At 37.1% G+C, this 26,334-nt stretch overlaps 1 protein-coding gene across 1 annotated transcript in view; it reads left to right on the forward strand.

Moving 5' to 3' along the window:
- Positions 1 to 50: 50 nt before the first annotated feature.
- LOC108763232 (insulin-like growth factor-binding protein complex acid labile subunit) overlaps positions 51 to 26,334 on the forward strand; it is a 230,433-nt gene continuing 204,149 nt past the window's right edge. Inside the window, exon 1 of the mRNA XM_018510679.1 lies at positions 51 to 261. Within this exon, the coding sequence (XP_018366181.1) occupies positions 154 to 261 (108 nt within the window). The 5' untranslated portion in view covers positions 51 to 153. The remainder of the gene's footprint in view (positions 262 to 26,334) is intronic.

Below are 26,334 nucleotides of genomic sequence, written 5' to 3' on the forward strand. Positions count from 1 at the left end.
CTCTCTCTCTCTTTCTCTCTTTTCTCTCTCTCTTTCTCTCTCTTGTTCTCTCGCGCCCCGTGTGTGTACCGTGCACCGCCCGTAGCACCGGCCCCCGCAGAGTGTGACGGATAAGTTTCTCCTCGTGAATACGCGCCAGCCAAAACGGGAATCATGGGTGATGTGCACGGGCTTCTTCTAGTTAGTGACCTCGGCCAGGAGGATACTGCCTGGGACGACGTCGGGACGTCGGCAGCCGTCGACCCTGCCACGCTCCGCGGGGTGAGTCTCTTTCTCTTAACTGTTTTAATTTTTTCAATAATTAATTACGATAATTCCATCTGGATGGTCTTGTTGACGTCGCGATTACGAACGAGCGCACCTGCATTTCTGCTCCGCGCGAAGAATTCGAAGGACGCGCCCCTTCGCGCGAACGTTTCTTTTGTTTTTCTGTCATGTAGACGTCAGACAGATGGTCTCGTGCGAAATGTTTACGTTGCAATCCGACACTTTTTACGCAGAACTCTCGTTAACACGAGAATTACACGCTCTTTTCCTATTCATCCGAGAGCGAATATGGATTGTTATTTTATGTGATTACTCTCTTTTCTCTTTCGTAACATTTGATTTTATGGTAAGAAATTTCTGTGGAGATATACGCGTGTATCTCTATTTTGAATAAAATCTTTCAAGGTACATTCTTCCTTTATAACGTTTGGTTTTGTTTTAGGAAATTTCTTCTAGGAGAAATATATCGTACGTGCGTATCTCTTTATTTTGAATGAAAGAAATAATATAACGAATTACTTTGTAGGAACAATGTATCAAATTACTGCTCGTCAATATGATTTCGAGAGGATTCAATGAAAAGAGATGGCAACGATAATATCATTAATGACAATGATACGCAGTATATTTATTTATTACTTATGCTCTATATTAATTCATTTGAGTTTCGAATATTATTGATCGCGTACAACGAATGCAATGTTTTCTGTAAACAATTAAATACGAAAAGCTAATGACAATTATCACGGTGATAGCATTTGTAAATTGAATGTTTTCCATTTCTTCTTTGCGCAATGTTTTTATTTCAATTGGATGTATAACAACAACATTATTTAATTATTTTACCTGATTAATTATATATACAGAGATTGTTTGTGAATGTATATATAACGTTGGCTGTTCGAGAAAATGTAGACATATGTAGTTTGGTGTTTTCTATTTACACTTCAGTGCTTCTTGAAGATTAGAGATTTTCTTCGAGGTGTTTATAGAGTAGTCATTCAAGATAACAAAAAATTCCATTTTGTGTCCCTTCTGCGCACAATGGAAGAAATTCCTGTCTTCTGTTTTTTTTACGGTTGAACCTAAGGCTCTGCGCACTATGGAGGAAATTTCCTATTAGGAATAGGAATAAATATTAAATGTTAGAGGAATAAAAATGTTAGAAACAGAGATTGAACATACATACACTGAGAAAAAATGTACTAAATTTTAATAAATATTTACTAAAAATGATAATGAAGTGACATTTTTTTATACTAAATAATATATGTTTATATTTTGTTATGTTTATATTTTGTTATATTTATATTCGTTTATATATATATATATATACATTTATTAATAATATATGTGTTTATGAATATATGTTTACATTTAATAAATATTCAGCTAGTACTATTGAAATTTATTATATTTTCACTCGGTATATTATATCTTATCTAGATCCATTATGTATCTGTGTATCATATTTAATCTCTACACACACAAAAAATATCATTCTGTTGTTAAAAAAAGTAATTACTCAATTTCTTTTTTTTAAGAAAGTTATCTTTAACGAAGAATGTCCTTTGTGATATAACATAATATTGAAATATAATTAAAATTAAAATAAATTATTATATGCAAAATAAGAATTAATTTTCTTTTGAAAAATGTTATAAAATTGATCGAAGAAACGACTCTGTATAATAAACTAATCGAATTTGATTTAATAAGCTCGATAGAAGTGTTAAACTTGCTAGGATTTAGAATATATTTTGAATAAAGGTAACAATATTCAAATTTTTGATATGACAAATTAAAAAAATATAAACAAATGACAAACGGGCAAATGGGAATTGGCATAGAAAATGGTGCGTAGTTAGCTTTAAAAAGATCCATGTAATTGAACATCTGTTAAAGTTTTTTTAAAGCTAATTACGTACCGTTCACTGCCAATTCTCGTTTGTCATTTGTTTACATTTTTTGAAATTTGAATAAATTTAATACTTGTGACGAACTTATGATACAATAGATTTGTGGATATTTAAACTTTTGAAATATTTGAAACACAAGTATTATTATCTACTTACGCGTATAGTATGTATTTTTCTGTGTGTATTCGTATTTTTTTATTTCTGTAATATTTATACGTATATTTATTCTCTAATATTATATGTATATTTAATATTTATATCTGTTTTTAATATTTCTTCCGTTGTGCGCGGGTTCTTATTATTTGCTGAGAGAAAAATTTTCTTTGTTTGATTAACTGGAGGATTAACCCTTAAACTCTTGCAAATCAATATCCTTGTCATACTGGAGCACTGTGCGAATAACGCAAGAAATCTGATGACGACAATTATAATTATATTTCAAAGTAACGTTTTTTTTAATGAATGCGAGACTGCAAGAGTTTCTTATGTCGATATGACTGCATCGGCACTTGACTTAAGAATCTTTGCTATCTATAGTAAATGCAATCAATGAAGTATCTGCATGAATGAATAAAGCGATAAAGAGTTACAATAAGTAAAAGTAATTATTATTATCAGACCCTTAATATTTCAAAATTTAATATTTTTATGTTGTATTACATTTTTCTGTTATCGCAATCGTAATTGATTCGATAGTCGCGCGCAAATACTGTTAAAAATAAAATGTTAATTTTAACAAAAATAATTAAACTAAAATTAAAAGACTTTCAATCATAAAATGCAATAAACGTAGCATTGAAAGTAAGCTAATGAGAATCAGCGCAATATACGAATGCAAAATTTTTTGATTGAAAATAATTACTCGAACGATTGTGTGATACCTCCTTTATTACATTTGAACGTTTCGATTCTCTTTAGAGTCCTCAGCAATATTAAAAAAGACCAAGTCACTCATTCATTGGGAGCAAGTTATTCACAGATTGACAAAATTGATGTTAATTTTGACATTTTTGCATGTCTCAGAAAATCCACCATACTGCTTGACGTTAAAATTGACATTTGACTTTGAACAGTGTATACAAAATTAATTATTTGACAGTTACGTGTGTCGAAACTGTTTTAATTACATTCAACAAATCGGACCTTATACTACATGAATCCAGACGTTCTAGATGAAACAGATTAGGAGTACGTGCGCGCTAATCTTAACACGGATATGTGTTGCTCCATGCCATTAGTATTCTCGTGTTTAATTTCTATTTAAAGTTTCATGCTCAAAGTTTCGAGATTGTAGCAACTACGTCATGTAGTAATAATGCATACCGACGCAGAAGCATACGCACACAAGCCCGCAGACATTCGCATCGCGCGCCCGTTAATGCGAATACGAAAGTCCTGAAGTTCCGTCTCGAGGAGTTTAAAACTATGCGTACTTACATTGTTGAACTTTAAAGCAGCGGGGCGTGAAAAAGCCGCGCAAAGATTAGACGATGAATAAACGGTCGTTAAATGTCCGATATGAAATTCACGGGCGGGCGGAGGAGATCTGGAGATCGCGGCACTTGGCTCGCCGCTGCTAATACCGCTTTACGGGATTTAAGCTCGAGGTATCAAGAAGACGCGCGATGGTGACGAAATTAATTGATAATGTGTGGCATTAGGTGCATTAGTGGAGTGCGCACCTTGAAAGCGCTCCGTGCAACATTACCGATATCGTAAACTAAAATCTTGCGAAGACGCTTCTATCTCTCTGGTTTTTTTTTTTTTTTTGCATCACGCCTCCTATCGTATTCCGATGCATAATACATAAACTCCCGTTGACCGTGGAACATACTAATCCTCGTAATCCTCGCTCGATGCATGCTTTGCATCCGGACGAGTTTGCGATTTAATGCGTGTCGCATGATGCGCGCATTGCATTTTTTATGAATGCGCTACACTTGCCTCTCCTTCTCGAAATAGCGATTCTCGGATTAACGCATCGGAAGCACAGTGCATTCTGTTTATTCGATCAATCGCGCAACTGCCTCGTACATACCGTGCACCATAAAATCCTTTCTGCATCCTGCAACCTAATAATAAACGCTGTCTCTCTTTCACTTCACTCCGTTCGCAGTGTATAGCTCGTTGCAAGCTTGGAAATGATATCACGAGCAGAGTCAAAGAAAAAGAACGATGGCAGCGATACGAAGAACGACGAAGAGGAGCTATTGTTCTTTTCCTACCTTTTTCAGCTCGATTCTCGTCTCGTTCTCCCTCCTTTCTCCCTTTCTATCCTGAATTTCCCTCTTCTTTCTTACGCTTAAACATTATTTTATTTAAAATATTACATTAACTTATTGACTAGTTTCACTAGTTAATTTTATTTGTTGTTTAATAATGTTTTTTCAATAATGATTTCTTTATATTACTTATTGCTTTTAATCGTTAATACATTCATGTATTTATTACAATTTTTTTAATTATTTTCTTACACCGATATCCGTTTTCGATAAGTTCCTTGCATTATTCCGCACAATTTTATATTCACCGTTCTGTATCGCATTTTGTGGATTTAGGTCTTTTCACCAGCAATGTAAACGTATTCGCCTTTCTTGTTGAATCAATACTATCACAAAAGGAAATTCTATATATAGACCCATCCACCAGTAAGTTATCTGTTGGTGAAACCGGGCATTAGGAGACACGGTCTCCCGAGAGAATGTAATAAACGATTTTCACTCTTCTTTACCCTCTGTCTCTTAGGTGTATGGTTTTGGTGACGGAGCAGAATGAATTGATCCGTCCAAGTTGTACGAATGGAAACCTGCATGTCTCGTACGTTTAGATTATTACACTCGGCGACGAGGCTTCCGCTGTTGAATCACGTACGGGTGAAGGATTAAAACGGCTTAAGCGCACACCCCGTGCTCGTCGCCGTAGTGTCAAAGACGTCGACGCTGCGCACGCGAGAGAGTCAGAGAGAAAGAGCAGTATACGTGTTTATACGAGGAATGAAGAAGTGATGGAAAATGATAAACGCGGTTCCGTGGAACGCACAGGGTTTTGCGTGCGTTTAGTTTTTCTGTAGCGGTGACGCGTCGAAAAATTGCTTTGCACGTTTGCGTTTGTCAAAAACAATGTTCGCGAGCGAATCTAACGAGGTTTTGCAATCGAATGTCTGTGCCATGCGATCCTTGTTTCTAGCTAAAAATTCTGCGTCCGACATTAAACAAATACAATTTTTGATAAATATTTTCGTTTAATTGTGCTTTGTGTAGACGATACGTTTAAGTTTTTTAATACAAACATTGAGAAAAATTTTGGTTAAAAATGAACGAACCAAAAGCTTCTGATCGTATCAATCTTGATTATCTGAATTAGAATTATAATAGATTCAACAAAAAAATTCTGATTTATAAAATACTTTTAAATGTCGAAAGAACAATGGTAACCCAATTTCTTGAATTAAAAATAATATTTTGTTAATTTTATCTTTCATGTGTGTTGAAATGTAAATCGATCCATTTATGTGGCTGGTTTCAAAATAAACAACGTTCATATTGACGTATGTACTTTGTAAATAATAAATTAGATTTGATTCAAATTTAATAGATATATTTTATGAATTAAATATTATTATTCTTAAATTTCTACATTTTCTTTGTCTCTATTTTATTTTAGTGGGCTAAATTAACGATATATTGAGTAGAAGCAGCAATTGCGATCTATATAGAAATGATTAAAAATAACTCTCAAATTCGATATAATTTGAGTTAATTGGATATAATTTGACGTGATGAATTGAACAGTGTAGTAGACTGTATTTTAGATACATGTATACGAAGAAGATGCGTCGGACTATCGTAGCATGTATATCATGCATAATTCGCGATGTTCAACGTGATTGTGAAGTAAACGCCGTGGGCGTTAAGAACGACGAGTATGGTAATGTATTTGTTACGACATTCGTTACGTGCACGTTTTCCGTATTAACACGCCGAATTAATGGAAGCCTCGAGGCTCTGAAAAAGCTCGTAACAATTTCCGAGATCCGAGATCCGAGATCGTGCAGCATCGCGCAAAGTAGTAACATCTCAAACGCCCGAAGTTATTCGAGGTTTACGACTGCATTTTCAAATTACCGCGGCCCATTTCCCTTCTAATTTCCGCGAGCTTGTTTCTTAGCTGCACATTATAATTATTGTACAGCGGCGCACGCTTGCACGCCAGGCGTTTCCGAAGTTTATCGCGCGGCTTGGAGGCGGTACGTTTAATATGCCAGCCGAGTTCCTCGCCGAGAGAGTTCCCTGTTCATTTCTACGATCGTCAAAAATTCGTCCGACCGTGAAGGAGCTGTCTGTTCCACGCGAGTTTCCGACTTCCGCAACTTAACTATTAATACAGATGACACTCTTCTATATATATATAATTCCGTAACAATCGCAGACTGGCCTTCGCGCGGCATAAATATTTATCGCCTCATTAACATATCATCGATTCTCGAGAGAATTCCCTTGTAGCTGTGAATCCCGGCGTCGCTAAAAGTCCTGTCGATAAAAACGATTAATCATTACCTTCATGTAAAAACGGGGCATCATCGGCGGTAAAATATTTGCTGATTTGAGAGAAAAATGATTTATGCATAGTTAGCTAATAATTTAATCCAACCGACTCTCCGATTTTCCAATATCTAATTTGGATACGTTATTCATATTGTATTGATTGCTTCCGTTATGCATTGAATGAACAATGAACGTTGTATATTTCGGAGCAGCGCAAAATGTAAAGAGTATGAAATCTAATTTAACGAGATTTTCAAAATTCGATTGGAATATGTCTAGGGGGGGCGCATCGGAATGTCTGAGAAACGCGGGTATAAATCCTCGGCAACTGTCAGATGCGAATTAGAGATTGGATATCGCGACGCTGCCACCGCTATTGCCGGTTTCTTCGACAAAAGTGGATGGGGATCTGAGTTACGTTAACTCGGTGATAAACGTAGGTGCGTGGGTGTCTGTCTGTGTAAATAAATCCCGGTCGCCGAGATAACGCCATAGGGGATATCGTATTCTCGTTCGTTCGGATGCGACTTTACGTTACCGAGATAAACCGCCAACGGGCCGAAGCGCATATTAGGCCTGGAGACTTTTCTTCTTATCTGCTTCTACGACTAGACGGCTAGAAAGAAGGCTTTAACGCGCGCGCGCGCGAATCAGCACAAATTGGAACTAACTTCTTTGCCTTTGTGTTGGCGTTTTCGCGATAATTTAATTAACGCAAGAGCAAAGTAGCGAAGTAGGGAGGGTTGATATCACGCAGTCGCGCGAAATGGAAAATTACACCTGAATTAGGTTCCTATGCGGGGCGAAATAGCGGGCCATTATATGAATTAACGTATCCAGTGGCACCCTGCGTGGCGTCGCGACGCATGGGGGACGCATATGCACCCCGCGCATATGTCGCTCTTAAACCCTCGTACATAAAAGGGCCGATATTTCATCCGACACGTGGTGTTTTCGCGATCGTTCCGACTAGATCCGCCACGTAGCTGAAATAAAAGCTTTGACGATTCTAATATATTCTCCGAGTATATGCTGTCGTATTTCTGCATTCCTAAGCCACACTAAACCGTCGGTTGGCGATGTTAAAAGACGTTTTAAAATTGAAAAACGACAGCGTTGAATTATACTCTTTTGTCTTGAGTATACTCTTTATACTTTGATATAACCGTTTAACATTTACACGATTATGAATTATGATTATTAAAAAGAATTGGATAGTTACATTATTAAAGATCCTATATGGAAATAGTTAAATTATGTTAAAATGTAACGAAGAAATAACAAATAGATACTTAAAATCTTGTTCATATAAACGCACAGCATCGTTTGTTAATTTTGATATATGATCATTACTAAAGTGATCGATTTTATATAGACACTTAAAATCTTGTTTATATATAAATGCACAGCGTCGTTTATTAATTTTGATATATGATCGTTGCTAAAGTGATCGATTTTATATAGAGAACGCAATCTTATAGACGCGTACCTCTATTCTTGGTCAATTCCCATCAAACGATTCCGCTTTTTCCTTTTATCGAAGTAAGACCATTCAGAACGAGCGATCGAGAATTTTCCGCAAAGACCGACGCGCGATTAATTTCGCTCTTCGAAGCTCCGTTGAGGAAAACTCGAGGTTTTCTGTCACGCGCTGGCGTACGGTAAATGGATGAAAATAGCCGGGTCGGGAATACTCTCTCGGTATCCAGTGGCACTAGCATCAGCGTGGTGTAAGACAACGCTTACCTACCTACGTGCCTCCAAGTACTCGACGAGGACACGTTGGACCGGTACTACCGCTTTCCCTCTTTCTCTTTCTCTCTCTTGATCTTGCCCTCTCATAACTCGTCCTCTCTCTACACTCTCTGTCCTCTCTTTTTCTCTTTCTCTTGTCCACCGTCTCTTTATGCCTCCGTTCATTTCATCTCCCTCTTCGAAGCACGCTATGCCCGAGCTCGAGCGCATCTCAATGCAACCGAACCGGTACGATAATTATTATCGTGGTGCAGTGAGCGAGCGACTCCACCCGATACAGATACGTGATACAGATCGGTACGTGAGTTTGTAATACTCGTACACGCAGTAGCGTAGGGTGTAATACGCGTGCATATAGATCACGGTGGAAATGTCAAGAAGTACAAATTCGAGAGTACGATCATTTGGAACCGTGCGTTCTCAATTCTCATTTTCAGGGAGCGATCCGTTAAGTATGTGTACTACATGGTTTTTGAGAAGGCAACTCTTTTGGCTTTGCGTAACTCGACCTTCGCAGGGAAAACGACACAAAGAAGAGCCTTGTCGATAAGATATAAGGAGAGAGAAAAACGTTTATTACTATTTTATGCCAAGTCAGAAGAGGTAAATAAGGTAACAAAGAGAAAGAGAGAGAGAGAGAGAGAGAGAGAAAATATGTTTATTATGACCTTATGACCTTAGGATTTCTAAAAACCTTGAGCACTAAGCAACTAATTTACTTCAAGAAACAAAATAACACAAGTCATTTTGCATTATGCAATCAAGTTTTATTATTATATGAGGGGAAAGCAATACAAGTTAGTAAGCAATAATAAATTCTTGGCGCAATCAAGAAATTAGTATTTCACTTGATACTTTGAGATGATTATACTGTCATTAGTCAAGAATTATTCAGTATATAAATATAATAAATGTGATATGAATATGAATTTGAAGTTTAAAAATTTACGTGCTCATATATTCTTCACCTTTAGTAATAATTTCTAATGTAAGTACTCTAATCGCAAGTAATACTTTAGTAATCTTTAGTAATATAATATAGAATAGAGATTTAAAAAATTAAACTATGTGTGAAAAGAAAAAAGTTAGTTGTCCATTTCTTGAAAATAATTTTAACAGCCATTTTGAATTGTTCCAACTTTGTCCTACATTGTTTGAAAATTCTTTTAATGGAATTATACAGAAAAATGAGAAAATCTTTGTCAGAGAACACCGAACTTCGCATAATCGCGATGAGATGCTTCTCGAGCGACTTTCTCAGAAAAGCGTGGACTGTGTCAACGCGTATCTTTTATTCATGAATCTTTTTTTTTTCTTCTGCGTACCGTTAGAATTATGTGTTACGAATGTATTGGTGAAGTTCTCTTAGCGAAAGTATATCTTACCACAGTATTATAAGTTTCGTCCAGCTCGGCAACTTTTAATGATAGTTTTATTTCGCGCGTTTCCTATCGCCACAGTGCGACTACGAAGTTTGCTATTAAGAGAGCTGGCGTGGAATCTGATGTCTCTCGTATATGGAGTTAGAGTACATTGAGAGTACATAAACTGTCATGCTTGGAGTTTATATGACTATGTTTACACGGATACCCTTAATCGAGTTTAATAACATCCGTAGTTGTGAAACTGACCAATCATAGCTATTTCTCTAAAGAATGAAATGACTGTGATTGGCCGTAGTTTTTAAATGTAGTCTGTTATTAACAGCTTTTATCGATGAATTTGGAATCAAATCAATTTCAAGTGAATTTTGACACAGTTTATTTTGCATTAAATTATTTTGTGCAATTGGTAATTGTTTTATATCAAACTCAAGAAAAAATCGATTCTTCAAATCCATATATCGTCAATAGGTAGTGCAATACAATCTAAATGCAGTGTATGAACGATACACAAGTTTTCGTTAACGATTTACTGTGATAGCGACGCAATTTTTTACGCTAACAATCGAACCAAACGGGCATTAAAAATTTTTATATCGACGTTATTAGAGTTCATCAATATCCGATCCATGCACCACCGGCACCGTTCTATGAGAGAAGTTATTTCCCTCCATTTCTATATCGGTTTCCTTCTGCGCCTCGTCGGGTTGAGAGCCCGCGGCCGAGGCAAGAAGGAGCGGTTGAAAAATTTGAATGGCTGAACTCCTGGAGCTCATAAATCTAGAACAATTCCACAGTAAAGAGAGAAAGAGAATGAGAGAGAGAGAGAGAGAGAGAGAGAGAAAGGGGGGGAGGGAGGCATTTCTTCTCATATTCCTTTTTCGCTTTATCGGGCCGCTCGGCCGTCGCGCTTCGCCGATTTAAGTACGGTTTTGTCGCCGGTTGGTCGTGCGTTTTCCAATTCGCAAATCGCTTATTTATTAACGCGACTTGCATCGATAATCGATAGTGTACCGCGTGTGGCCGTTATAATGCGATCACTGCGTAATTACGCTGCAGGGACTGTAAAGCATCAAAACTATGTGAAGTATTGATCATAACGTATTTTGGAATGTGTTTTGTAGCGAATATATTCTATATATATAAATCGCATGACATGGTGTATGTCGCAAAGTTACGATACACAGATAATATTCAATATATACATATATATATTATATAAAGAAAATTTCCCGTCGGAGATAGAATATTCTAATTATATACAACATTAATATAAATCTACTAAATTTCCTTCAGTCGACAAATTTTTGTCTTATATACTGATATTTACTAGAAATTATTATTGTCAAATTATTTTTAATTATAAATAAGATTTTTAAAACTTCTTAGATAAAGTTATATCAGTCTATTAATGAAAATTCGAAGAAGATTAACGAAATCGAATGTTAGAAACATCGAAACATTTTCCTCTGCAATATTTTTACTTCTTTGAAATTTCTTAGATATGCAATTCGCGTATCAGTATACAAGAGCGTGACGCTAATGGTATCAATTCCTTTCAATCCCAATGTTTGACTTCCGCTCTTACGTCATTCATACGGTTTGCCGAACAAAAATGGAGACGAGCTTCGTGTACGGGCTGTCAACGAGATCCATCGGAAATGTTATCTCTCGCCTCGTCCAAAGTCGAGTTTCTCCGGGCGTTTTACTGGGGATGTCCCGCTCGTGCGGAAATTTTTCTTAACGAACATTTTTCCGTTTATGTCTCACGCTTTCCTTCGTCGGGCCATTTAAACGCTGCGTATTTATGGCTTTTCTAAATAATCCTATCCGCTGTAACGGTGGCGCATACGCGACGGATCATTGTAATCTCGGATAAACTGTATTTTGATAAACGAGTTTCTCTCCCGGCGGGAGAATTCCGCGCTCGCTCGCGTGCCACCGACAGCTTTGCAGCGAATCGGCCGGAACTTTCGAAGCAGGTTAAATTGCACGATAGTCGATAGACTCTGTTAGTCCATGTATGTGCAACACATGTCGCTCGGCGTGTAGATGATCCTTCGTCTAAATGATAGTAGAATATGCTTGAAATTTTTGCGAACTTGTTGAAGATAAATATAAAATGGAAGATAGTTTGAGTGGGTATTAAACGCGTCGATCAAGTACACTGTTAAATTTACATATGTCAAATTATATATCCAATTTGAGTTATTTTTATAGGTCACCACTGCTCCTAATCAACATGTCGCTAACTTAATTAAAATAATGGAGTTGAATAGTTTAACTAAAAAATATATTAAATTTGACTCACATTTATTGTATTAATATGTTAATATAGACGTTGTTTGTTTGGAAACTGATCGATTCAATCACAGAAATAGATTGATTTACATTTTGACACTCATGATGGAAGTTAAAAAATAGCAAAATGTTATTCAACTCAAGGGATTAGATTATTATTTCTTCTTTGATATCTATTATTTATATATTTTGATATTAATGTAACATCCACTAATTTCAATCAATATTCCGATCGTACATAATCTCTAAATTTTCTAGCATTTTGAAAAAAACATTTATTCTCTTATTTTGAATTTTGGTCGAGTTGCATTTTGGGGCAAATTGAAGTTTATTTTTACGATGGAGAGTTTTATTTCAATGCACGTTTACATGAATTTCTCTCTTAATTTTAAACTCTTGAAAAACTCGCAACAAATTTTTAAAAGATATTTTTGTAGCTTCCTGTATAATTGTGCACGATTCTCGTCTGCTCTGCCTCGATGCCGCGCTTTTTCAAGAAAGACGTATGCATCCTGGTACGCGCAGCGTGTACGTACGCTGTACGTCGTCGGCAGCAGGCAGCTCATTAATGTTTTCAAGATGAGGACGTGGTCCCTTTGACCTTTTAGAGAACGGCCGCGTACGCGCGAACAAGCAAAGGCCCCTATGGAAAGCCGTGAAGAGAAATAAAAAGCGCGTCTGAAATCTCCGAGAGATTCCTCGCTGCTACATCTTTCTGCTTACTCGCGTTGCGAAGAAGTCGCGTCTATGTGCTTAGGGTGGTACTCACGAATAATGTTTCTTTCAGAATTAATAAAGATGCGCGTCTGGTTAGCACCAGCAATCGATAATTAACGTTCCCGTGATTCCAATCAACTTTTTATCACATTAAGGTGCCGTTATACGCGAGTCATCTTTTTGAAAATAAAATAAACTTTAGAGAGAGAGTTTGCCATTTTGCCTATGGTTAAGATTCATTGGTTATAATTAATCGAATAATTAGTGCTAGCTGCAACATAGATTAATTGACAACATTAATCAAAGTTTATGGTTTTTTAGTGGAATATAGTTTATACTTGAAATAATATATTTTTCGCGGAATAATAATTTTTGTATTAAATAATTCGCAAAAAATGCGATGGTCTGGTTTTTTCTTAAGAGTTAAAATAATAGAGATTCTTTTTTTGATTGGTTCGCCATATATATCTAATAGGGAGGAAGATGATAAAAAGAAGAGAAAAGAAGCGCGTTAAAACAAAGTAAAATAGCTATTGCTTTCTTATTCAATCTCTTGTTTTTCTATTAATGGCAGTTTTAATTCTTAACTAGTGAAACTTTAAGTTTTTAATTTTCTAATTAACTTGTGGTTTAGACTTAATTTCACTTAATTTGGTGATAATGTAGAAATTGTGTTTTTCTAGCTACGATTAATCACTAAACTGACGGTTTTTTAATGGCTTTAAAAATTAGTCTCTTTGAAATCATCAGTTTAGTGATTAACCATAGCTAAAAAAATTTTTCAATTGTTGTCAGATTAATCCTTCCTACTGGAATGTGAAATATTTGATCAGAATCTGTATAATCTGGATCATTGAGATCCATAGCAATTTTTTTTATTGTTTTAAATTCGTTCTGAACTATATAAATCTGAAAAAGTTTTTATATATTTGTGAAACTTTTAACAAAAAGGTTTTATTGTAATAGAAGTTGAATTGTATTTTACTTATTTTTTTATAAATTTGAATGTAACAGTTTTGAAAAAAATGTAATATTGGTTAAAATTTATAACTTTACTTTTGTATGAGTGAATGAAAAAAATCCTTTTGTGTTACAATACTTGAGGGTGTGTACTTCAGAAAAAAATAATATGATGTGATGTTGGTTTCTAAAAGTTGAATTTTTTGAGCCCTTGGAAATGAAGATTTTTATGAGTAAAAAGTTAAGTTTTTTTCGCGAAAAAATAATAAAATTATACTTTTACAGCGGATTAATTATTAAATTCCTTTTATTAAAAAAATGAGAGAGTACAAAGGTTCTAAAATAAAAATATTATGACACAGTCTGTGTACAATAATGTGTACGATATTCTTCGCTACTGATTTGCTATATAAGGTTATACAGTGCAGAGTTTTCTTATCAGTCAACTAATAATAGAACGAACATCTTTTGCGTTTCTCGAATTTAACGTGAAGTCTTCCTCGAAGAGTTTCTTCTTCGATTTTGAATATTTCATGATTTACGTACATCTTATATATCTTCATAAATATTTATTTTGCAATTATGCCAGTGAAAAAATAATAAAACACTAAAAAATCTATTTTAACAGTAAAATCTTTATATAATATTGAAATTGGCGTAAAACTTATGTAAAACACGATAATGAATTTAAATTTTTTATTTGCTCAAAATTTTACGCAATTTGAAGTATGGTTTGTTGAAGAAATAGACATGATTTTGATTCGTCCTTATCATACGAAAAAAAAACTGGAACATTTTGCGCACTCAATGTTAACATTATCTACCAAGTTTTTTTAGGAAGCAATAACGAACCCTGATCTATCTATTCTTTTTCTTAAAATTCATAATAAAATATCGACTGTGCCTTAAAAGACAACGCACATTGCCGAAAGAGGGTTAAGTCTAACCATAAGTTAACCAGAAAATAAAAAATCGGATCCACACGTGATGCTTAGATTCATATTCTTTTCATCGATTACGCTTTTTGACTGTAGTGCAATCGAGGTGCAGATAATCTTATCCATCACTCCTATCGATTCTCAAGACTAAAAAATAACTGATTAATCGTCTGAAATAATCGATTATATCCATCACTAATCTTCAACCAAATTAAAAAATTATAATAGAGGAAAATTAAAAAATAAGAAATTAAAATACATAGAAAAAAAACCTTTAAAAACAAATAGAACATAGGAAAGAACAAAAACCAAACAACCAACTATGAAGTTACACGATAAGTTGGACATAAATTACATAGTACTGAGAACAAAGATTGCAGTAAAGCAAACATTTTACACACACACATCTCTCTCTCTCTCTCTCTGTGTGAAATCCATTTTACAATTTCTTCGTTTAACAACGAAAAAAAGTACAAGTTAATCATCTGTTATATCTCTCTCTCTCTCTCTCTCTGTCTCTGTGAAATCCATTTTACAATTTCTTCGTTTAACAACGAAAAAAAGTACAAGTTAATCATCTGTTATTATGATCTCTAAATTGAATTTTTGACAGCTGCTAGTATTGTTGAGTTTATTTTACAAACGAGCTCTTGACAAATTGTCTCACGTGCCGCGCTATCGTAAATAGCAAAGAGGAAAACCCGTACGTGCAAGTTAAGATTTAAAATCGATCTCGCGATATTATCGGTACTGCAAATAATTCGGTACTTTCGAGCGTGAAATACGCTCGTCGGAGTGTATCTCGCCAGCGCGAAATATTACTTACTTCGCCCGAGAAAAAAGTATCGACTGGTTCACCCTCGTCGATACGCTACTTCGTACCACTTTATATTGGGCTGGCTCGTGCGCCGCCTCCGAAAAGATGTTTGTTTAGCCGTGCGAACGAATCTATCGGGTGTCTCGTCTGGTCTACGTCGCCGCGTGTGTCACGCTTTGTATCCGCGCTTTGTGCGCGACAACGACGAAAGACGAAAGCCTTCATCTCGTATTTCGATCTCTGCCCGACCGCAGATGTCCCGCGGTGTTATTATTCCGTCTTTCGTTTCGTTCCGCTCGATTCTTTTTCCTCCGCGCATAACACCGCGAGAATCATGAAAAAAGAACCCGCCATGTCCGGTCCTTCTCGTTCGTTAGTACATACAATAAGAAGAACGGCGAAGAGTTACGAGAGAGACGCTGGATTTGGGGACGGAAATGTTGCGTGATATCTTATATACCTACCTTTGGGGTTGCCATATCAAAATTGTCAAAACTATAATAGAAGCTATAACATTTCGGTTACAATTTCCGATGCATACAAAAATGCACGTAGGTTAGGTTAGGTTAAAATTGGTCAGAATGGTCACTGAATAATTTTACATTTAATTGTTTGTTATAGTATCAATCATAATCGATTATTCTCCCTATATTTGACTATGACTGGTCAAATTCTTACTGTATCTTTTTTTTTGTAGATCAAAATTAATGCAAGGTAACGTGGGGGAGGAGTCAGTCTTCAGAAAATTCCCCCGACAGAAAAAATGGTTCTGTTGAAGTATTTAAAAATGTAGCTAGACATAGATCTTAAAATAATTTTGTTGAACTGTAAAAATAATTATGTAGGACGCTCAAACTGGTTACTAGAATGTCAACAATTTTTTGCAGCATTGCTCGAGTTTCTTATGTAATTATTTTAATGACCGAATAAAATTATTTTCAGATCTGTATCTACTTAAATTTTTATATACTCTTGGCAAAATTATTCTTTCTTCGCGAACATAGCCGCCTTAAAAAAGAGAACGGTATCTGGGGAAAAGACGACGGATAATCTATATATTGATATTTTGAATTAATATTTACTATAATGTATGAATAATTAATTGGGAAATATTAATATTTACCATCCACGTCAGTTTACCATCGGCTTAGAGAAGAATATTACAGATTTTCTCTTCTTCGTTAAAAGCTCCATCTACAGTTCATCTAACGATCGCCTGTAAAATTCTCTCGTCAATCCACGTCGGAGCATGTCGACTTTTAGCATCATCGATGTAGTAACGGAACGTCGATACTTGGCATGCTTAGTCCCGATAGATTCGCACATGCCTCGACTGGACAGCGTATCTATCGGGTGTGAGTTCAATAAAGCGGCCTCAGTTCTCTCCGCGACCGGTATCTCAGGGCCGCCGACCACCTGTCTCCACCTCTCTCTCGCTTGCCGGACGACCGATTGCGAGCACATGCCACCTATAACACGGCTGTCCCCCGGCCGTTAACAATTTTGGCACGATTCCCCGGGGGCGCGCCCGCCTCTCTTCTATACCTCTCTTGAAAAGACCTTTTTCCATTCGCGCTCGCCTACTGTATGTCGCTACCAGCCTCGTTCGCGATGGCCCATGCATCGTCCCGGTAATGCTTCTGTTTTTACATCGTGTGACCTATAGAATGCAAAAGCGCGAAAAATCGCTTTATACTAGCTTGGCTTCCGTAAAATGCAGTATTTAAACTCAAACAATTCTATAATAACTGTATATTGTTTTACTAATTGTTTATATTGAATTGTTATTCAATAAGAAAGAAACACATCACTTGACCACATTTCAATGTTTTTAAATAACGATTTGATGTTAGGAAATATATTACAGCGTTGTTATAAATTAGCTTTTTTTTTTGGTTGTAGGAAAACTTATATGATACTGTGTATTATTTTGTGCTCGTCTTTTGCATGTTTTATATATATTATTGATAAAGCAATATTTTATTTAATTCTTCAATACTTTACAAACATTCGCATTTACACATTTGTTTTATTACTTTTCATAAATTTAGTACCGCAGGGGAAATAATATAATGTAGGTATATATAACTATAGGAATATAATTAATCACGTATAAAGTAATTTTTATTGTTTTTTAAGAATCGATATTTTGTGATAAATTTCGAAATAACATCTACCATTGATATATCTATCAATTTTAGAAATGCGATTTCTCGTTCATTCACGAATACATCGATATTTTTGTCTATCAAATTATAAAACAACGATATATCTCTTATATATCGCAGCTACGTAACAAGATCGTGATAATGTCGTTTATTATTGAGCATCTCCATTTATTATCATGGCTATTATAAGTCTCGACGTCCTTGTGCGATATTCTTTTGTAACATGGTGGATTTAAATACTCTTTGTGGAGGAGTCTGTTACACGATAAGATATCAACGCGTACGCGTCATGCATATCGCACGGCACGTGCTCTTATTATATATTACACACAGATTATTCTCTGACGTTTGCATTAAACTTTGGGAGCGTATTCAGAGATTAATCCTCTTCGTCAGAAATTTAATGGAACGCCATCCTTTTCAAAATGATAGGATTTTCAACATTGTATATTTTAATTAAATTTTTAGTTAAGCTGTTAAAGTCTTACTATTAATTGAATAAGGTTTTGTTTTTATCTCTGAGGCCATAATTTGCCAAAAAATATATTTTAATTATCATTTTATCAAACATATTTATTTAATTTATGCAAAAAGAAGAACGTTTATCTCAATTTTATCTCAAATTGTACTCTACATTTAGATAAAATCCACGTTTAGATGTAGCCTAACAGATTATATAGTTTTGAAATTTATTCGACGGATTAGTTCCAACAATTCAAGTCGAAATAATTTTTTTTTAAGAATATTCAAATCAGCATATGATTGAGATTGAATAATAACAATAAGTGTCAACCCTTTTTTTTGCACGCGTTGATGCTCTTGCACGGATTAGTCAGGACGCGCGAATACTTTCACGTAACTTTTTACTTTCCTTACGCCCGAGTTGAATTTAGTTAAAACTTTCGGAAGCTTTCGGCCGCGAGCCACTAGTAGCGAAGGGTAGTCGTATGTTTCCAATTTCTCGGAAAATTTTGAGCCCGAAGTAATTTTGTTGAACGGCTCTTCGTCGACTAGGTGTCTGCATATAACCTTAACGCCACGGATCAAACGGACAGTGTTCCGAATCTGGCCTGGGGGGGGGGGGGGGGGTTTATCCCTCTTTCGACCGATGCCATGGAAAATGCATACATCTACCATCGCGTCGCTAATCTACCGCCCGCGGTAAGATATAAATTCCATGGGTGTTTGAGCACATGAGGATGCGATTCGTCGAGACGCCGTGGTCCGATGGCTGTTTCCCCGTGGTGAAAGCCGTTTCCATGGGGCTTCGGAAAATAGCCCCGGTAGCTTTGCGTTAAAGAATAATGTGCACGAATGAAAGCTTCTCTCTCTTTCCTCGCTCGAGAGGGATTTAAATAGGAGCTCGATGGGATCGATGGTCGCGCGCCAGTGCAATGTTTACGGAAGTTCCAGCCTGACCACATTTTCCGCGTGTTTTCGGCGGTGCAATCGTGCCGTACGACCACGCACATTTTCGTTTTCTACACAACGACGTTCCGCTTCGATCTACCCGAACCATCGTCAAGTCTCTCCTTCGCGAGTCGGTGCGAATTAGAGTCTGGCTTCGTTCCAACGTAACGACTTCATCGTTTGCTCCGCGCGGAAGAAAATATTAGTGACATTACTCTTAACAAGGCGCCGGTATCTCGTCGACAATTAAACCACTTTTTTCCCCTCGTAAATTCCATTCATCCGTCGGTCGTAGTCGTTCTTGCCGTCCTCGTCCTCCTCATCTTCATTCTCATCTTCTTCGTCGCCGTCGTTGCCGTCGTCTAATTTAACGTTGCGTGTTATATACTGATGAATACGGATGCGTTACGTGACGACGTCACAAAGTTGAGCATTTTATATGGCAAACGTGCAATTCGTTTCGATATTCCGTGTACGTAAAGGCCGGCAGGTAGATCTCATCTGACGATATTTTGCGCTGAATGGATAAGCCGCGTCGATATAATCCACTTCATGTCCGTGATTGATGCCGATTGTTACGACGATAGCTCCGTTCGATTCCCGGCATAATACAGAAATCCAGCTTTTCAACGGATACTAGCGCTCCGCCGCGCCCGGAAATTACTCGTTCGTTGACTTTATTCGCATCGAGTTTCCATGCGAGTCCATTAAAAGTCAGTTGAATACCGTTCGCGATGCGACATCGCCGTCAGCTAATTGCATGCGATACAAATCATTATTTAATTCATTAAAATTTCCGGCGCGATTAAGCGGGATTATCGGGTATTCTTTGACGCGTTAAAAGCGACCTCTTTAATTTTTATAAAACATATTCATTGAATCGTAATAACGAGTTCATATATTTGTTTTGTGCAATCACGTATGAATGCAATCAGTATTTTGACGTAGTATCGTACAACAAAATCTCTCAGATAGAGATTAATTGAATTAAATAAAAACTAAAATAATACAGTTTATAAAAGATTATAGAAGGAAATAACTATAGTAACCTTTTTTTTTTTTTCTTATACTATACGACTATTTATTCAGGGATTCACTCGACTCTCGCACAGCTACTTAGGTATTACATCTCTCGAGACTGCAGTACATGCATTGTTAAGCCCGGAATGGTGACCTACCTTTTCGCAGACTAGTGCTGAATTTTTGTAGCTGTAGTAATATTTTTGTATATATGAAAAAGGTTTGCTGCAAAATTACTTAAAGTTTCTCTTACATTCATATATAACTTTCGGAACTACGGAACTTTTTCTCAAAGCTATCAGGAACTTGAGTACTCTTTGAAGAAGAAATATATAAATTCTATCGATTACGTCGAAAATTTAAAAATAAAATGTCAACTTCAAGATTTGTATACATAGTATACATACTCACGAAGAGATGAATCTTGCAAAAGAAATTAGTCGCATAGATTGTTATTCATCATCATTATTATTATAAATCACGTCTTTTTATCGTAACTAGGTTAACTCATTAGCAACGGAAATGTGTCACTATACGTTAAAAATCCAGTAAAATTAATTTGAAATTAGAACGTACCGTTTCCGTAGTTCGCGCGCGTGGCGTTAAGTTCTCTCGAGAGTGTGGCCGACCGTTCTATATTTCATTTTCAGTTGCAAAAAGGTAGCGCGAGAAAGAGACTGCCGAGCATTGTTAGCGAGCGGTTCACGAGCAGAAGTAATGCCCGACTCCGCATTGTTTCCCATTTACGTATGCCCTCGCGCCTCCGGGAACTTCTTGTTTCACGAGGTTTATATCTACGACGTCCTCGCGCCGTGCTCGGGGATCGCCGGCAACTTGTGTATTGAAACTTCTCTGGAGCAGCCCTCGTCGTCGTCGTCGTCGTCGTCGTCGTCGTTGCAGCTCGTCCGCGTCCTTGTCCTCACTCTCGCTCTGCGTTTCCTCGCAGCCGCGGAAAGGCGACATTAATTACGACCGTCAAGTTTCTCCGACGACGAAAGTCCGTTTTAGCGCGCGGTGCGCTGCGCGTCGAAAAGTTTGCGGTGTCTTCCGCGGTAGCAATTAACGACACGTTCATCGGCGGTGGTTGGCGTTCGTCGTGCAACGGCCTGAAAACGAGACAACTCTTGGCTCGTTCTTGAAAACGCCCTTTTCCGCGTTTCGCTCCCTTCGCGCCCGCGTTTTTCGTCCGCGTTTTCCAGTTGACTGCTAATGCGCGACCATGGCGCGAAATAAACTGTCGTGAGCATCATTCATCCTTCCTTGGCAAGAACCGCAAGGAATATAAAGCGAGAGGAACCGCCAAGTGGCTCGACATCTTTACACCCTCGGTGCTGTCGCGAACATGTTTTACGCGCATTGGCATTAACTTTTTACAAGGTCGAATGATATTGTCTTATTTCCATGCTCTTGGAAAGAAAGGGGATCGCGGCAGACTTCAGGTCTTGTTGGCTTTTATAATAATATCATTGGGTAAACAGCGATGCTGTTATGATGTAATATTCGCGGTACCATCGATCTATAATATTATTGCTTGAGGATTTAATTAATTTTGAAAAGAGGGAAAAAGAGAGAGAAAGATTTTCATACAAAAGCATCAAATAAATATTTTAATAGATTATATATCTATTTTAACAGAACATTTATTATGTATATAAGTATAATTATGTAAGTATATTTAATACAACATATATTATTTCTGTCGTATTTGATCTTTAACGCGGAGTATGATAAATTTCTAATATTAAAATCAAGAAAAACGTAAATAGAATTATAATATAATAATTATTAGGAATAATTTTGTGGTGAAAATAATGAAAATGTTTGTTATAAGGGATAATAAACTATAGTTAGCGATATGAAATTTTCTAGTAACCCGCATTATATTTGATCATTAATCTACTTTCAGACAACGTTCGCGACCGTCGAAGTGAAACGCACCGAAACTTCTGACAATCCCGCCATCCACGACACTGACATTAATTACGTCGTAATCAAAGGACGCCGCGACGAACGCCGAAAAGTTTGCGCCTGTTTACATTGCCAATTAACAGCTGCGGTATATATACGCTAAAACTAGACGGGGATAGGCGTTATAGGCGCGCGTTTTCCGTTGAAGTAAACTTCTTGTTATCCACGCCGCTTTTTTCTGCTCTCGTATTCTGCACCGTTGCATCCTTGCAATTCCACCCTCGTGCAAAATAAACCGTCCGCGCCTTGACTGTTCTTTCAAGCAAGAAATGCGAAACGCAGAATGATGAAATGCAACGCGAAGCGCACACACGGTGTGCTGTATAAGTCTCGTATTCCGCTTTTGGGGACGTACGCTTTGATCAATTTCAAGACGATTTTATCTTTGCGTAAATTTAAAAATTGAGATAAAATTATAAAATAATTGACTATTAAAAATTACGCGACATTGATATATAGATTAAATTGAATGAAAAAAAAAAAAAAAACAAATTAAATACACTTACCAAAATTAATTCTACTTTTTCATTAACTTTAGTGAAACTTTAGTTTAAAGTTTATCAAAATATTTTTCGAAACTTGGAAGGATATGGAAAGCGTCTATGAAATTTTTGCCGGGGAAAGATCATCAAGCTTGAAGAGACACTTCTCTCAAGCTCGACAAAACATCCTCAGTATATCTTGCATATAGCTAGGAGAGAAGTACGCGCTGAAAAGAAAACATGTCTTGCACATGGATGTAATCGACCGGTCATAATGCACTCGTTGCACTGCCGTTGCTGCACTTTAAACTCGGCCAAGCGGGATCGCCAGCTTGATGAACATCTCTCGGCCCGGATTTGCAAGAATAAGCGGCAGATTACGGGCCGAGTCGTAAAAAGATTCTCCGGAAAAACGGCGTGTTTAAGCACGTCATTAACGATATTAGCGGTTTCTCGCACGAAGGTGTGTTCCATATTCGCGCGCTTTCCTCGAATGAGATTTTTCATGGAGCTTGAAGGTTTTCGAATCGGACGATTTATGCGAGACGGTTTTAATATTAAAGCTTTAACGAGGCCTTGTGGCGAAACCCTCGTATTTTCATAAATTCTAAGCGAAATTGTCGAGATATAATAGAAACGGCTCGCGGAATTGGACATTGAAACATTGAGATTCATCACAGCTGCTGTTCTTCACACTCGGAATACTAAACGAGGCCCTTTAAAAAATCGCGCACTTATTTTTCCGCACGGTGCCGGCGCGTTTTTCTTTGCATGAATTTCACCGCGTGTGGCTAGCCTAATTATTTTTTCTTTAACAACTTTTTTGCCAGCACGAATTTGTGAACACAACATTAAATTAAGAGTATATACACAGAAAAAAGACTATTCTTAAATCAACCATAATATATTCATATTTAAGCAAAAATATTATAATCTTGCTTCAAAGATATCAATCTTAATTTGATTAAATTTGTTTTGATGCCCCCCACTATTACTTTGCACTTAATTCAAGACTTGCTCAACTAAAAATCTTATATCAATACCAATTCAATCAAATCAAGATTATAATATTTTTGCTTATATATGAACATATTATGATTGATTTAAGAATAGTCTTTCTCTCTGTGTAATAACAAAATAAAAAGAAAAATCATAAATCAATTGTCTTTAATATAAGAGTTCCGAGAAGAGTTCGTCGATTATTATTTTCTGACGTACTAAAATTTCTTCATCCACCGGACAAAATCCGTTATGTTCTCGTTGCAATTTCACAGTGCAATTTGTATGGCAATTTAGAAAATGTGAATACGTCGCTCTTTAAGGATTAACTGGAAAAAAAAAAAAGACCGCGCATCCGTCGGGATGCGGAAAATGCGTATTGAAATATCTCGCTTGTTTCGCTCGCCGCAAAAACGTTAAACTGCCGCGTCGACAAACTTTCGTAGCCGTGACGAGGGCGTGTGTGAGAAAGCTTGCTCTGCCAGCACGTTGCAATTAACAACATTCGCAGCGGTATTGTCGACAAACGCGGAGGCGTGTGCGATGCGATGCGATGCATGCACGTGGTGCATCGTGATGACGCGCGGCAGCTTCGGGAAGAGGAGTAAAGGGGGAGGGGGGGGGGGGGGGCGGGGGGACGCTTTACCTATCTTTCCTTCGGAACACGCTTTTTGCGCTCGTTGCTTTTTTCTTCGCTACGCGTTTCTGTTTAATCTCCCCCCGACTGCTTCTCCGTTTCGCTTCGCGTCGGTAATTTACTCGTAGCACGAAATAAACCACCGTTACCTTGACTACTCCCATGCCGGGTGTTTCCGTCAGTTTTCACAGTTGTGTTTTTATCACGCTGTATCGCGCCGTGCCATCGCGATGTCGACGTTAAGGGACAGAGAGAGAGAGAGAGAGAGAGAGAGAGAGAGAGAGAGAGAGAGAGGGGGGGAGAAGGAGAGGTCAGCGAGGGAACCCTAGGCTCGTTCGTGTGGTGTCCTTTCAACGCAAAGTCTGGCACGATCACCTTTTTGGTGTTCCGTCGGGAACGGTGCTCTGCATTTCAGTTTCCGCACGCCGATCTACGTCACTTTTTACGTTTCCCTTTATAGATTGACGTATAGCGGGTGAATTGAAGGAGAGACCGAGATAGCGACGGATTGTATGTACCGTTCACGAACACGCGTCTTGGTGTAGAGTTCGTATATAAAATAGTAAAGGAGATAAATGCACGCTGATAGAATAAATGGTTCGGTTTAATATAATTTTTTTCAGTAGCTTTCTTTCATGCGCCAACTGTATGCAGAGATAATCACATTATGAGAATACATCGTGACTATGTCTGGTAAATAGGATTTCATTGGATCTAATTAATTGAATAACTGAAATTATCACAAATGCGAACTTTATCGAATATACAATAGTCAAACAAGCAGTAGTTAAAACTAATAGTACTTGAAAATGTATAGCTATTACTGTGAGATAATATCTTATTTTTGATATTTTTTATACTTACATATTTCTAGTTCATTATTAGTTTTTTATAATTTAATTATATCATAATTATTCAGCTATATACACGCGAATTGTTTTTTTGTATTATAAAATTCTAGCAAAGCTTATCTAAAATATCGCAGACTTTAACGTTTGCAATTTTCTCCGAATATCTTCCTCGATTGTGCGCCGATTCCCTCTTATGACGCTATGCCACGCGTTTATTTTATATTCCGGAAGTTTGCCGCGCCGTACAGTCCGCCGTTTGCGACTTCCCGAGAACTTGGATTGCCCGCGTTGTACGTCTCACTGTGCCGGAAACTGCACCGTGCACGTGAAGGGTCGACATTACCCTGCGGATAAAAAGGAATTCGTTTTCATTCTCCGGATTTTTCTCTGAAAATTTTGGGAAAATTTTGCAGGAGCTCTTTCTTGAATTCCTTAAACGATCTTCATCCCAATCTTTCATCGTAGCCGACAATGTTGTCGGTTTCTTCTTTTCGTATCGCAATCATTTCCGACTGTGATATTAGGGAAACGGTTAAAAGTTGAAGGCTGTCTAGTTAGGACAAGTCGTTCCTACGTAGAATTGCAATTGAACTGGTTTCACTCGACCGCGTAAAATTTCGGAGTATCCTCGAGTGCTGACTAGGGCATAATCTAATTTTGAAAGTTGCACGGAGTTGCGCTCGGCAAGGCAAACAAGAAGCGGCGGAACAGTTCTCTCGCGAACCGATTTTTCCAGAATCAGGGAAGACACTCTCGAGGTCTCGGAAAAGCTCTGGTGTAACATCCGTGTTACGTAAAATCCTTCGTTTCTCTGGAAAGTATAGTTTCGGCAAGTAACAGCATTTGCTCTCGTTTGATAGCGCGCAATTGAAAAAGAATCATATGATTGATACGCGTGTGAGATTAGTTTACTCTCTGTTCAAAGATTTTTAATATCTATACATCTGTTTGAATGTATAATAAAAAGTATGTACTAAAAAAAACTTTCGACATGGATGACATTTCTGTGACAGCTGAAATGATGTTGTATCGAAGAACATAAACAGCGGATCTAGCTATGTTACATGGTTCATTCCTAATTCATTAGCGGCGGAATCTCGCTTCGTAACATTTACACATTTTCTCGGGAACTCCAGATGCAAAGTTTCAACTGTATTTTCATCCGGTCTGGAAGCAGTTGTGGTTGCCTTTACTAGATC

The sequence above is a fragment of the Trachymyrmex cornetzi genome, unplaced genomic scaffold (genome assembly GCF_001594075.2).
Source record: "Trachymyrmex cornetzi isolate Tcor2-1 unplaced genomic scaffold, Tcor1.1 scaffold346, whole genome shotgun sequence".
NCBI classification, from domain to species: domain Eukaryota; kingdom Metazoa; phylum Arthropoda; class Insecta; order Hymenoptera; family Formicidae; genus Trachymyrmex; species Trachymyrmex cornetzi.